Source organism: Rutidosis leptorrhynchoides, chromosome 7, assembly GCF_046630445.1.
Source record: "Rutidosis leptorrhynchoides isolate AG116_Rl617_1_P2 chromosome 7, CSIRO_AGI_Rlap_v1, whole genome shotgun sequence".
NCBI classification, from domain to species: domain Eukaryota; kingdom Viridiplantae; phylum Streptophyta; class Magnoliopsida; order Asterales; family Asteraceae; genus Rutidosis; species Rutidosis leptorrhynchoides.
The window spans coordinates 94,987,022-95,001,862 of NC_092339.1; the positions used below are offsets into that span (position 1 = coordinate 94,987,022).

The window sequence follows — 14,841 nt, forward strand, 5'->3', positions numbered from 1 at the left end:
TAAGATTAACCACCAAAAAGTTCATAAAAGAAAAAATAAAGAATATCAAACAAACCTTTGAGGAGCGTTAGTGAGTTCTCTAGCATCCATTTAAATCCCAAGTCAATTTCCTTCAAGGTGTGATTAGAAATTCTGAAAATCATTATTCAAAAATCAATAATAAGTCCATAGAATATTAACATACAATCAAAGATTTATACAAAAGATTTAATTGAAAATCTAAACACAAACCTGATTTTGTTAACAATCGAAGATTTATTAACGAACTGCAAACCTGATTTACATAAACGAATACAATTTTAACATTCAAAGCTTTATACAAAAGATTTAATAGAAAAAGGAAACACACACCTGATTTTGTTAACGATTGCAAGTGTTTAAAGAGAGAATAATCATATCAGGAAAGAAGAAAAATTTGAGTGATTGCTTCGTTGTTAGATTCGGGATATAAAAAGGATGAATTCGAATTTGAATTTGAAATAATCTGTAGGATTCATAGTTAAAGCTGCAATATATGACTCCGTATTATAGTCCCAAGACAACAACAGGTAACCATTTTAGCAGATTAGGCTCAACTCCCTATATATGTGCTGCTTTATTTTTATTTTTTAAAATAGTTAATTAATTAATTTAATTGTTGGATAATTACATCATAATTATTTCCTCAAAATAGCTATATACTGCCACGTGTCCCTGATTTATATTTTAATGACTGAGTTTAGCTAATGTAATGACGTCAGCGAAATTGAGTTTTATAAGAGATTATAGAAGATTATAGAATTATAGATTATAGATTATAGATTATAGATATAGATAGATTATAGATAGATTGTCTTGTAAACTCGAAACTCGATTCTTGTTACTTTTTTTCCTTACAATCAAAACCTTCTAATATCGAGAACTTGTTCTTCCAGTTTGATGTCATTTACCATGTTTCGACAGAAGATCTATGCATATGTTTGAACTGTAGATAGTATTATTTTAACTTCTTTTAACGGCAAATACACACCTTTTTTTGTCCATGGCGGGACTCAAACTCACAACCTCAAGAACTCTCTCTTGATACTACAAGGCCATAAGCCCTTCGGTAGTATTATTAATAATTTAAACAGCTATCATTGTTGCTATAGTAACTTGATGTTGATTTTAAGGTGTATGTAGTAAGTACGTCAACTGGTATACGATCTTGCATACTCAAGTTGAACCAGGAAATTGGCCATTTTGATCCCAACCTTTTCAGACATGTTAACCAACTCCGCATTCACCCACCATAAACTGATTCAAAAATCTTGTTGTGCTCTGTTACATGAACTCTATGTGACAGCAACCCTAAAAGTCAACTAGATTCTATCTACCAATAAATGCTGGATCTTGTACTCTTCTTGCTACAAGCTAAAACGTCCAATGTAATTGTTCATGTAACTGATGCTCCAAATTAAATTTCAAAGAACATAACAACTATAGAAGCATAAGAACTTAAATTTTGTGCAATTACATAATACAGGAACCAAGTTTTCATAGTGGTTGAAACTTCTCCTGGCATGCAACAAGTTATTAGCTAATCTGATGCCCAAAAACAGACTCCATTTAAAAATAGCGAAACACATAATTTTTGCAATTATAAAAACCTACATGAGATTATGAGAAATTAGTTGGTTGGCCCTGTTAATGTTATCAAGCTCATAACATACACCAACACTAGACAAATTACCACACAGATAGAACATGCATTTCAATACTTATGTGTAGTAACCAAATGAGATGACCCGACCCGACCCGACCCGTGATGACTCATGAACAATGTCATTCGCACGCCGGTTTTGTATCAAAACTACTGAGACAAATTGCGAAAGCTTGGTAAGCCGAAAGAGGGTACCGATAATCCATCGTGAAAATATCCTTACCAATCTTCCCAAATTGCAATATCACTTTATCTTGTTCTGCAACCGACACATTATGAGACGAATCAACCGAAGCTACAAGCTGAAAATTCTTCACAGAGGCAACAGTCACACGCCCTTTGAAATTCAAACACCAGCATTGTAACTGCTCGTGCCATCTCGGGGCTTTGTTTTTAAGCATCAAAGGGTCAACACAAACGGGCCCCGATAGAGACGAGGCTGAACGCAAAACACTCGAATCTTTGGCGTTTACGGGATGTAAAAGTGAGTGGTTGTCGTCAAAGGAATATGGGAATGATTTTGGAGTGGGGGCCTTGCCCCCTTCTTGAATTGAGGCGATAGGTATAGAGTTCATCACACAGTTCATTCTTCGGGGCCCTCGAGTACGCAGAACGTTGAGTTCATAGGAGACGGTGGCTATACTATAGCTACAAGCGGGTAGTCTAGGAGATACTTGCTTCTTATGAAATCTTTGACTTGCACGGCTATTGCTAGCTTGAATAACTACATCACTCGGAACTTGGCTGTCGTATATGGTAAACTTGGTTCCAAGAAAATTAGACCTGTTTAAAATGAACGAAGTTAAAAAAAAAAATGAACGAAGTTAAAAATGAAGAAACAAACAATACATGTTAGTCAAAGACGCAAATTTTGACTTATTATCTATTGTGTTGTGGTTAGGTTTGCAGCACTCAGAATAACTCTGCGATTATTCGGTTTTTCAACTTGGCGACGGTTTTTGCAACTTGGGGGGTACTCGGCGAATATACAGTTTTTGCAACTCGGGGAGCACTCGGTCAAACTCAGTCAATCTTGATCAAATTCCGCAAAAACTCGGGATTACTCGAAAAATCGGTCAAAATTCGGTCAACGTCAATCAAAACTCAGTCAAAATTAGTCAAAACTCGGTCAAAATCAAGTTTTAGTCAAACTTTGTCAACATCCGAGTACTCCCTAAAAAGTCCCGAACGAGTAGCGATTTTTGCCACCTTGGTTGTGTTTAACCTCAAACGGGTGTAATTAGTCAATTAAGAAAAAAGATGGAGGTAAAACAAGTCAAATAGATCAAACAAGTACGAAGTCTCCCCACATCAATTTTCGATACATAAGGTCTCCTAAATCTTATAATTAGACATTTGGATTTTTCCTGCAACTACATTACTTTTTGTAAATTAAAACTAATACGTAGTACATTAGTGAACAAAATAGAAGGGGAATATAAAAAGTGTTTGTCGTCGTTCAACCCAATCCGGCACATTTCAGTCAAAACCAAAAGAACCCATTACTCATTTTCCCACCTCTAGTGTTACCTCTAGTGTTACCTCTAGTGTCAATTGATATATACATATATAGACGCAGTTAAGGACTTGCCTTAGTTTTCCGACATATGTAGAGCTAGCTCGTGAGAAATCATCTGGAACCAAAGAGAGAGCAAATTCTGTACTTGTTGCCTTTCTGATTTTCTTGGCTACCAAAAGTAGCTTATCGCTTTCATCCTCAGCTGTTAATCATTAGGCTTGTTAAGAAAACAACAAAACAAAACGAACTGAAATCAAGTAAACCATATTTTTTCTAAGTTATAGATATATTATAAGCATATGTGATTGCAACACTGCAAGTTTAATATTGATAAGAATAAGATGCAAAGAAAAAGTCAGCTTAAAAAAAGTTAGCCCTACCAAAAAGCCTACTTATTCTTGAAAATATCTTTTGCACAATTGTACCTTGAAGACCAATTGTAAAGTCAAAGTCACAAATGACACGAAACTTGATAGAAATACTTGATATCAAAAGCATCCATGAGAACTATCAACCGGATTCAAAAGAATAACAAACTATATAACACAAAACAATGACACAAATAAAACACCAACAAAAGGATGCACAACATGACTTACATGGGGTAAGTCCAAAGTACAATCGGTGTGTAGAAGTTGCTCTATCTCTTCTTATATAACACTGAATTGGAGTATCTCGAGGACCCGGCTATTATCACACAAAACACAACCAAAAACTCACTTACACTCCAATCTAAAACATAAAACTAACAGTTTCACAACATTAATTATCAAAATCTAACCTGCTTCAACGAAAATGGAAACGTCAACCTCCCACATTCTTCAGGAGTCTTAACAATCTCCTTAGTAATATCCCGCCACGACTTACAAACAGACGCACAATAAACAACAACCGTTCTCGCAGGCCACGAAGTCTGACTCTCCTCCACCCTCCGAATTATATTCAATAGTAGCTCAGGCGGTAAGTTCGCCCATTGACCTTGGTCAATGAATTCTGATGATGCTACATCAGGGGCAATATGTGATCGAGTACGATTTCGCCAATGTCCTTCAATCCCTCTTTTTGATATACTCCCAATTCCATCTCTCATCTCCCTTAATTCGCGCACAATACCTTTGAATGACATCTTGATGGTTTATCATACCAATCTCAATCCTTAAATTCATTACAAATAGTAACAAAATCAATCAATTAAAACTATATTGCAAATTAACCTTTTGTAAAAATTAATTTTATGTATACATAGATCTAAGCTCAGAGCATCAGTAACTAAAAGTCTAGGGCAAGCATATTAAATATTATGATATGTGAGCTCAAGCACTAGCTGAAATGTAAGCAAATTTTCACATACATTTTAGGTACACCAATACTAATATTCTATATTTCTATTTTTTTTTTATTTAAATAAAAAATATACCGTAATTAGTTTTTGTTATTATAATAGCACAAATCGTAAAACGTATATAATAATTATGTATAATTAAATTGAAATTAGAAGAATCAACAATGGCAGACCTTTGTGAAATGATAGGATTAAATCTGAATATAGATCAGATGAAAAACAGATCGAGAAAATAGTGGAAATCGACGATTGAGGTTGTACATGGTAATCCTTGTGATAATTAGTTTTCCGATCACGGCATCGGTTCCGTAGCCAAATTTGAAAACCGGCGTAATCTCCGGCCAAAAAATGATTAAGGAGACTGTTTTTTGCCCAAAATCTTCACGCCTTACAAAATAGGTGTTTTTTTAAGAGTGTCGTGATTCCCGTTTTTTTAAATTGAATAAATAAATAGAGTAAGTAACAAATAATAAATATAAATAAAATAAAATAGATAACTTACGCTCTAAAATCGTACGATGATAGATAGATAGATGATACCATTTGTATGATGTCTTTAGCCCAAGATGTTCTTGTATAAGACCACTTTTAATGGGGGCAACAAAAAATTTCGTCATATGACATGGCAATTCAGGTGGCAGGGCTCTGACGCCCCTGACGCCTTTATCGGAGCGTCAGAGTTAACGAAAAAGGGGCGTTAGTCATATGGTTGACAGAAATCGGAAAAAAGGGTAAAATCCCTCCGGCCAATCAAAATTTAGCATTAATTTATATATATTTTTAATTAATAAATTTTATATCCACCACCAATAATATTTTACCACATCACCCATGACAAATTTAACACTCAAATCTAACACCCTCCATTAAAAAATTTCACTTCTTAACCTTGCCACATCATCAAAAATTACATTATTTGCATATGACGTCACAGACACGGTTAAAAGTGGTCTAAGTTCATGAGTTTCTTAGTACTTAAAAATAACTTGTTAATATAGGAAGGTTCTCATAAGCATATAAGCATAAATTTGTTTCTTTTGTACTTCTGATGTGAAACTGTGATTTGTATCGTTTTTAACTGATTACTTTTCTACCTCACATGGTATTCACGCAACATGAATATAATCGATTGAATATTCACCTACTGGTATTACCCTAAACCTTTATTATACCTAATCGAAGATCGTTAGGTGAATGCTAATAACAACCGATGACAATTGTATAGCATTCGACAATGAATAAACGTTAAAGAGACGGAACTTTACCGTGAATATTATTTTTGTTTTTTGCCATAAAAAACTAATATATAACGAGGAGTCTTCATCAAATCGATGAAGGCTTAAACAAACATACATACAAACTGCAAATTAGGAAACCAAGCTGAACTAAACTAAGACCCACATAAAGAACATGACCGAGGCATCCTATAAACGAAACGAGAACTAAAAACCAAAGCAACCAACACAAGGCAACCGATAACATCTAAAAAAAACTACTAACAAACAAAAGAGAGCCCATAATCAAGAGAACGAAACATGATTAGTGTTAGAAAATGATTATTTATCACCCACAAACAATGAAAGAGTAGTTGAACCAACTAATGTCTTCTTGGCACATAGTACATGTTTGTTTAATATAATGGGAGTTGTTAACCCATTAAAGAGGACAATCACTACATATAACACTTATCAAACATAGAACAAAAGATGCAGAGAAAAACATACATATAATTCTATTAAGATTTTGTGAGTATACTTGTTCAAGTGGAACATTGCGAACCGTCGAAGGAATATAGGCTGTGAAACTGTGAAAGCTTTCCATTTGTGATTGCTTTCCCGACCGGTGATCTAAACGTCGATCCTATTCGCTTCCGCCGCTCGTATTCGGTATGTCTCGAACTTATATAAATTAAACATTGGTATCAGAGCTATCTAAGTTTATTTTCCGGTTAACATGCTAAGTTTCCTTTCATGGTACTTGATGTTGCATAAACATACTAAATGATAAAATTTCATAAAAGAGGCTTTTTGAAATACAAGTTAACAAAGATAAGAACACCTGCAAATAGTTAACCCTAAAGATATAAAAACATAACTATTAGATTCGAAGTAAAAAAAAAAAAAAAAAATATGAACAACCAATTTTTTTTAAATACCTGAAAAGTGTGATAGTAAAAATTTGGGAATTAATTGATCTTTCAAAAAGTGTGATAGTAAAAATACTTGGAAAGAGTATGAATATAATGGAGATAAAAGTTAAAGTCATCATGATTTTCATCTAAGAGTGACGGATGTCATCACTTTTTAAACAATACGTGGTAGCTTTTATTACATGTGTCATAACAAAAAGGTAAACCAATAAAAAAGTGACGGTTGACAATACTTTACTTGTATGAATTCACCTAAATAATGAAAATTAAGGGGTAAAGATGTATAGCCTTTCTAGAAAAAGTCTTACGCAAGCTAAAAAAAAAAAAAAAAAAAAAAAAAAAAAAAAAAAAAAAAAAAAATCGGACAAACACCATAATTGGTTACGTTGAAAGCCCAACTAGTGCCACGTGTTTTAAGCAAAAGATGAGAAAATAGTTGAGATATTAATATTTTCAACTTTTATGCAACTAACAAGTTTTTGTTTCGAGATGTCTATTATGCATACTTACAAGTTTATCTTTTGATACTTGATTAATTAAAACTTCATATTACTAGTGATTTTTTTTCGTAACATTACATTAAGCATGTCTTAGATAATAATGATCACTATAACATGAGTACCTTGTAGTACACTTTTTATATGTACATAAATATATCTATGTGAATGAGTATGTATCATTTATTGCATAGATCATTGTTTATGAAAACACTTATATGAATTGATATGTTTTCAAAGTTTGAAATATGGTACCGAAAAGTCGTGCCAATTCGGATTTATAAGAATTATAATCTTGTATATTATTGTGTTAATAATAGTTTCATAATAGGTTTTATAGATGATAATTGGAAACATAGTGACCTTTTTCTCTATAGCCTATGATGACCTATTATTAATAAAATAATATAGTTGCAAGATGATTGCATATTTTGATGGATATAACTAATCTTGCATTATTGTCTTTCATATAGAATTTTTTGTTCAATCATGGCTTCCGCATCAAAGAACATTGTTGCTGAACTTAACAAAGGTGTTAAGTTGAATGGTGACAACTATGAAATATGGAGCATGAAACTCGAATATGTGTTGGAAGAGCAAGAGGCTCTTGTTGCTCTTACTCAATCAATGGAAGTACCTGAGGTGGGTGATACGGAACAACATAAAAGGGATGCTGAAGTGTACATCACTTGGAAACGTAAGAACACCATTGCTCGCATTACGTTGCTGAGCAGCATGGATGATGACATCATGCGTGATTTTTGCAAGTATGAACTAGCAAAAGATATGTGGAAAGCATTGGCTGACAAGTTTGGTGCAACCTCGGTGACCAAACTGAGATCTCTCACTATCAAGTTTGACCAATATAAAAAGAAGTCTGATCATACCATGAAAAAGCATGTCAGACAAATGTCAAACATGATAAGTGAATTGAGAAACGCAGGTCATGTTCTTACTGATGAACAACAGGTTCAAGCTATGATCCGTTCCTTGCCTCAAAGTTGGGAGCAAATGAAAATGCATCTCACACACAATGAGAATATCAAGACTTTTGAGGACTGTGCACGCCATTTAGAGCTAGAAGAAGATCGGATTGAGGCCGGTAAGTCAATCACTGAGGTGAATATGGCGACAAGCTCTAAAAATGCTTTTGGGCATAAGCGCAAGTTTCATCACCATAAGGGTAAAGAAACTTATAAGTCCAACAAAAGGCTAAACACCAATCATCGTGGCAAGGGAACACGTCCCTCCAAGAAAGTAAACATTGCAAAGGTAAAATGCTACAATTGTAGCAATAAAGGGCATTTTGCTCGTGATTGTCCTGAGCCTAAAAAGGTATACTCTTACGATGCTTATGTTAGCAAACTTTGTGTTGCTAGTTCTGTTTTCTTAACTGAATCTCAACCTTTGTGGATTGTAGACTCAGGAGCAACAGACCATGTAGCTAAGGACAAAGACGCCTTTGTAGAATTTCGACGAGTTTCTCATGGAGCTATGTGGATTTATGTGGGAAACAACTCAAGAGTTCCAGTTGAAGGGATCGGGTCATGCAAGTTAGTCATGCGTGAAGGACGAACCCTAATCCTACATGATGTTTTATATGCTCCTCAAATTCGTCGAAATTTGATTTCTGTTTTGGTTTTGTTAAGACTTGGTTTTCATTTGTACTTTCGTGATAATGTTGTTGAGTTGTCTTTGGGAACAAACTCTTATGGTTTTGGTTATGTTCTTAACGGTTTTATCGTGATGGATGTTGATTATCTTAATAATAAACCATGTTTTTCCTTAGTTGCATCTTCTAATAAATTTGATAATGATGTAAACAACTGGCATGCTAGACTTGGTCATATTGGCCAACAAAGAATGAATAGATTAGCTAGAGATGGTTTACTAGCTAATATTGATAAAGTGGAATTGTCTACTTGTGAGCACTGTCTGGCAGGAAAAACTGCGAGAAAACCATTTGGAAAAGGAACTCGTGCCGATTATCCATTGCAACTAATACATTCGGATATATGTGGTCCTATGAATGTTCGAGCAAGGCATGGAGCGTATTATTTCATCACATTCATTGATGATTATTCTCGATTCGGTTACGTCTACTTGATCTCTCACAAATCCGAAGCATTGGATTGTTTTCAAAGTTATATGAATTTTGTTGAGAATCAATTAGAACGTAAGATTAAAGCATTAAGAACCGATCGAGGACGTGAATACCTATCTGATTCGTTCAAAGCTCTATGTGATGCTAAAGGTATTCAACGTCAATTAACTACTCCCAGGACTCCGCAACAAAATGGTGTTGCAGAAAGGCGGAATAGAACGCTTCTTGAAATGGTTAGGTCAATGATGGCACACGCAAATTTACCTATCACTTTTTGGGGTGATGCTTTATTAACTGCCACATTTGTACTTAATCGTGTGCCTTCAAAATCAGTAACTTCCACACCATATGAGTTATGGACAGGTCGCAAACCTGACTTGAATGTGTTAAGACCTTGGGGTTGTGCAGCGTATACTTTGGATTCCTCGCACAAATATGGAAAATTAGGTCCAAGAGGAAAGAAATGTGTTTTCATTAGATACTCTGAACAATCAAAAGGTTATGTGTTTTTAGGTGAACACGAAAGTGGGAGCATAACTGAATTTGAATCTCGAGATGTTACATTCTTGGAAAATGAGTTTCCAAAACAAGGAGACCTTGATAAAGATTGGTCTTTATTTGAGACTACAGAATTACCTCATTCGAGTGGGAGATATTTGAGGAGTGAAGACGAAGAATTTGTTTCTTTGGATACAACTCCTCAACCTATTGCGAATGAAGATAATTCTTATCCGAGTGGGAGCAATATGGCAAATCAAGAACATGTTTCCGAAGAACCTCAACCCGTTGCTACCGAGCATAATTCTGATCCAAGTGGGAGCAATTTGGTAAACCAAGAATCTGTTTCACTGGATAACCAACCACGACGAAGTAGTCGTCAAAGTAAACCTCCACTTCGGTATGAGATCGAAGATGGTTATACTTTTATGGTTCAACTAGAAGAGGATGAACCAAGAGATATAAATGAAGCTCTCACTTGTCCTGCAAAGGATGAATGGTTCAAAGCAATGGAAGAAGAGATGGAGTCTATGAGATCCAACAACGTTTGGGAATTGGTTGATCTTCCAAAAGAAAGAAAAGCCATTGGGAGTAAGTGGATTCTCAAAATAAAGCGTAAAGCTGATGATAGTATTGAAAGATACAAAGCTCGACTTGTGGCAAAAGGCTACAATCAACAGGAAGGGATTGACTATGAGGAAACATTTTCACCTGTTGTAAGACTCACATCAATTCGTTTGATTCTAGCAATAGTAGCAAGTATGAACCTTGAATTACATCAAATGGATGTAAAGACTGCTTTCCTCAATGGAAATTTAGATGAAGAAATCTATATGGAACAACCGACGGGTTTCATTAAAGAAGGCCACGAACATAAGGTTTGTAGATTGCTTAAATCAATATATGGCCTCAAGCAGTCATCAAGACAATGGTATATACATTTTCACAATGTGATCACGTCACATGGCTTCACTGTGGTCAATGAAGATAATTGTGTTTATATCAAAAGGTCTAAAGGAAAAATAGTCATATTGTCATTATATGTTGATGATATATTGATTGCTGGAAATGATAAGGAGTATGTTTTCGAGGTTAAAAGATGGTTATCATCTAACTTTGAAATGAAGGATATGGGTGAAGCTGAATATATCCTTGGAGTTAAGATTTCAAGGGATCGCTCAAGGAAGTTGTTGGCTCTTTCGCAAGAGACTTATATCAACAAGATTCTTGAACGTTTTAACATGCATAAATCTAACCCCATAGACACTCCTATGGCGATTAGTGATACGTTGAGCATTAGAGAGTGTCCGCAAACTCCACAAGAGAAACATAAAATGAAAAATGTTCCTTATGCTAGTGCGGTTGGAAGTCTCATGTATGCTATGATGTGTACGAGACCGGATATCTGCTTTGCTGTTGGCATGGTAAGCCGATACCAATCCAATCCAGGTTTAACCCATTGGAAAGCCGTGAAAAGGATTCTTAGGTATCTTAAGGGTACTAGTCATTACTCTTTGTGCTACGAAGGAAATAATCTGCAAATGAGAGGCTATACTGATGCTGATTGGGGAAGAGATATGGATGAAAGAAAATCTACCTCTGGCTTTGTTTTTCTGTTAAACAAAGGTGCTATATCTTGGAGTAGCAAGAAACAATCATGTATAGCATTGTCTACAATGGAAGCTGAATTTGTGGCATTTTCAGCGGCTGTACAAGAAGCCGTGTGGCTTAATCGATTTTTGAGTAATTTGGGGGTTGTTGGCAATACCATTGATCGAGCATTGATATACTCTGATAATGAGGCTGCCATTGCATATTCAAAAGACCCCAAGTTCCATTATAAGACAAAGCACATAGACATAAAGTACAATTTTGTGAAAGACAAGGTTGCAAGAAAAGAAGTAAGTATAGAGTACATATCTACGCATGATATGGTAGCAGATCCTTTGACAAAACCCATACCTAGAGATGCATTTGTTAAGCATGTTAGGTCTCTAGGATTGCGTAGATTTTAATAAATGTACTATTTTAATAAATGTACTTATAAGTTTAAGTTTATATCCAATGCAATGAATTTCTTTTAAATCCTTGTTTTATTGTTCGCTCTTTGTGTTGCGAATCGAGAAAAGTATGTCGGACAGATACATGATTAGCCCACTCACATGGGTAATCAATTCCATTTCATGTGACAAATGGAAAAGTGGTGTATATTAAGCACATTGTTTTAGTGACAATTGAGAGCTCGAGATTGAGATAATTTGACGCCACATTCATAAGTATATAAATATTATGTGAATTTTCACAATTCACCTTATCTGTCATGAGTATCCAGATGTGAGTTCTTAATAGTTTTATGAGTAGATAAGTGAACTCGAGTTTTGAACATTGAGTATGTTTGAACTATCATCTGTGCAACATTAATTTAAAGACATACCTCCATTGTGAAAGGAGTAATGTTGCAGCATGTGATTCATACCACATGTGATCAAGACGACCAATAAGGGAAATAGAAGAAACGATCTCTACTTCTATGTTATGTGAGTCCCTTGAGGTATTAGTAACCTCAATTTAATGTCCTTATGACTTTTTCTTGTCTCTTGAAGCTTAGTTTAATGTTTGCTATCTTAAGGCGTTGCTTAAGGGTTATGAGTAATTCAACCTGGCTGGACGTTCTTAGAAAAGCAAGTTGACCTAAGGCCAACGGATTCTAAGAAAAGGGAAGATCATTTGAAGTTCACATTAACTTGTATTCACCGGTCGACCAATTATCTTTTGTCTTAGTGACAAGTCTTAGTGATAAATGATAATTGTGAATGCAAAAGGGTTTTATAAGTAAAACTGAGATCATGCGAGTTACTAATATGATTAATGATCTAGGACATTGCATACTAAATCTACTCTTTCCAAGATTATAGAGATGCTATATATTCCTAACAGATGTATAGCAATTGAGCTCTCAAAGTATGCCGGTCGCACAGCCTAGTTCCCAGTATGAATGGTTTGCGTACTACACGGTATGTTTTTCAAGATATATGAGTATATCAAAATTGTTTGTGTGCGAGTGGGAGATGTTAGAAAATGATTATTTATCACCCACAAACAATGAAAGAGTAGTTGAACCAACTAATGTCTTCTTGGCACATAGTACATGTTTGTTTAATATAATGGGAGTTGTTAACCCATTAAAGAGGACAATCACTACATATAACACTTAACAAACATAGAACAAAAGATGCAGAGAAAAACATACATATAATTCTATTGAGATTTTGTGAGTATACTTGTTCAAGTGGAACATTGCGAACCGTCGAAGGAATATAGGCTGTGAAACTGTGAAAGCTTTCCATTTGTGATTGCTTTCCCGACCGGTGATCTAAACGTCGATCCTATTCGCTTCCGCCGCTCGTATTCGGTATGTCTCGAACTTATATAAATTAAACAATTAGGGACCATCTCCAACCTAACCACCCTACAAAAAACAAACAACAAAACAAACACAAATAAAATATTCTTGACAAAAGTCGAGAAAGACTACAACTCGGCACCTTAAACAAGTTTATTCGTCTTGAATTTCTTAAGCTTATCCGTCAGCTATCGTGAGCATTATCTGTCTTGTATTTGTGTATACATGTTTTACGTTTTGTGCGAAGTAGTTGAAATCTTAATGATGAAAAATGATAGTTTGATTTTTTTCTGCTTCTGCTAGGATTTTGTCCTGATAGCGCCGTGCTTGTTCAAGAAAGAGAGAGTCCCTTTGACGGAGAAAGCCAGTCAAAGGTGGCTCTTCACATGAAATCATGCAAAGGAGATGCAATTCTGTGTTAGTTATTTAAGTTTTTAGAAAGTATGTTTTTGGGCTAAATTAATGTTTAAATTTACAAAATATAAAAGTTCAACAAATGATAGGTGATACTAGAATTCTACAAATGATAAAAAGGTGGATCGACAAGACCAACTGATGGATGGTTCGGCATCTAATCCGATTGAGATGGTTGGGTAGATATGTTTAGGTTCGTTGGGTGGTGATAATGGAAAGTAAACAATGGGCCCCAATCCAGGTGTGAGTTTTAAGCAGGTCGGGCTAGTGCTTACATTTAACTATTTAAGGGTAGACACTTGCATTAAAAACTCAAAATTCATTAGATAAAAAATTGTAACTCAACCTTATCCATCTGTATTCTATTTGTGTTAACTGGCATCTCAAATCTCAAACTAGTGCAGAAACCCCTGAAATCACGAGATTTTAAAGAAAAAATTATTGAATGATATGTTATATTTGAATGTTATTTAACCATGACGTAGATGTGAATATTATATAATCAACGTGTAGATATGATATAAAGAATTTTTTTTTGAATAATATGATATAATTGACGATGTTATGTAACCAAAATGTGAATTTTATATAAACAACGTGTAGATAAAATAGAATACTTCATCAAGTTCGATAAAATAGAAAAGAACAATGTTTTAGCTAATAATCAAAACAACCTCAATCAATAAGTACAATGAAAGAACTTGCGGGCATAGCCCAACGGTTCTCCCCATGTACTTTGTGTCATGGGATAGGGAGAGGTCATGGGTTCGATCCTTAGGGATGACATGATTTTTTTTAAAACAATTGAACACTAATAAAGATGGTATATATTGACCCTATATGGAGGTTTTACCGGATTCGTTCACGGACCTCTACTCAAGAACACTGCCCGAATGAATGTGTTCCTGGGTACCGTCGATCGGGTTCGGGTTTCCGCCCGAACGTGTGTGCTACGTGCAAATGATGAGGGTCGTTGAAAGAAATGATCTACTGATGCCAAAAAATCGACGTTCAAAAAAAATAAGTACAATGAAAACCATAGTCTCAAAATACAAAACCTTAACAAACGAAAGGAAAACAATGTTATGATTTCATTACTTTGGAGAACAATTTTAATGAACAATCTTATGTTCATTAAAATCAAACATCTTCTTTTTTTTTTTAATATTGTATATAATTTTGTAACAATTCAGTTCCCGTATTTTCAGTTTTTCATTTTTCACTCACCTACAAC

General features: G+C 34.8%; 1 protein-coding gene across 2 annotated transcripts; it reads right to left on the bottom strand.

Moving 5' to 3' along the window:
- Positions 1 to 1,033: 1,033 nt before the first annotated feature.
- LOC139856940 (tubby-like F-box protein 5) lies at positions 1,034 to 4,957 on the bottom strand. 2 transcript variants are annotated; one of them, XM_071845650.1, is made up of 6 exons: positions 4,716 to 4,957; positions 3,982 to 4,355; positions 3,800 to 3,887; positions 3,581 to 3,625; positions 3,273 to 3,402; positions 1,034 to 2,464 (listed from the first exon to the last, which is right to left on the bottom strand). In XM_071845650.1, the coding sequence occupies exons 2-6, from the start codon at positions 4,324 to 4,326 to the stop codon at positions 1,804 to 1,806; spliced, it is 1,269 nt and encodes a 422-aa protein (XP_071701751.1). In that variant the 5' UTR covers positions 4,327 to 4,355; positions 4,716 to 4,957; the 3' UTR covers positions 1,034 to 1,803. The 2 variants fall into 2 exon arrangements, with proteins under 2 accessions (XP_071701751.1, XP_071701752.1); XM_071845651.1 differs by lacking the exon at positions 3,581 to 3,625.
- Between the last annotated feature and the right edge of the window lie 9,884 nt (positions 4,958 to 14,841).

Excerpts from the sequence above, each read along its gene's own strand:
- LOC139856940 (XM_071845650.1), bottom strand. The coding sequence starts at position 4,326 with ATGTCATTCAAAGGTATTGTGCGCGAATTAAGGGAGATGAGAGATGGA. Across the intron at positions 3,888-3,981 it reads TTCCATTTTCGTTGAAGCAG|CCGGGTCCTCGAGATACTCC; the intron begins GTTAGATTTTGA and ends GTGTGATAATAG. Across the intron at positions 2,465-3,272 it reads ACATATGTCGGAAAACTAAG|GTCTAATTTTCTTGGAACCA; the intron begins GCAAGTCCTTAA and ends CATTTTAAACAG.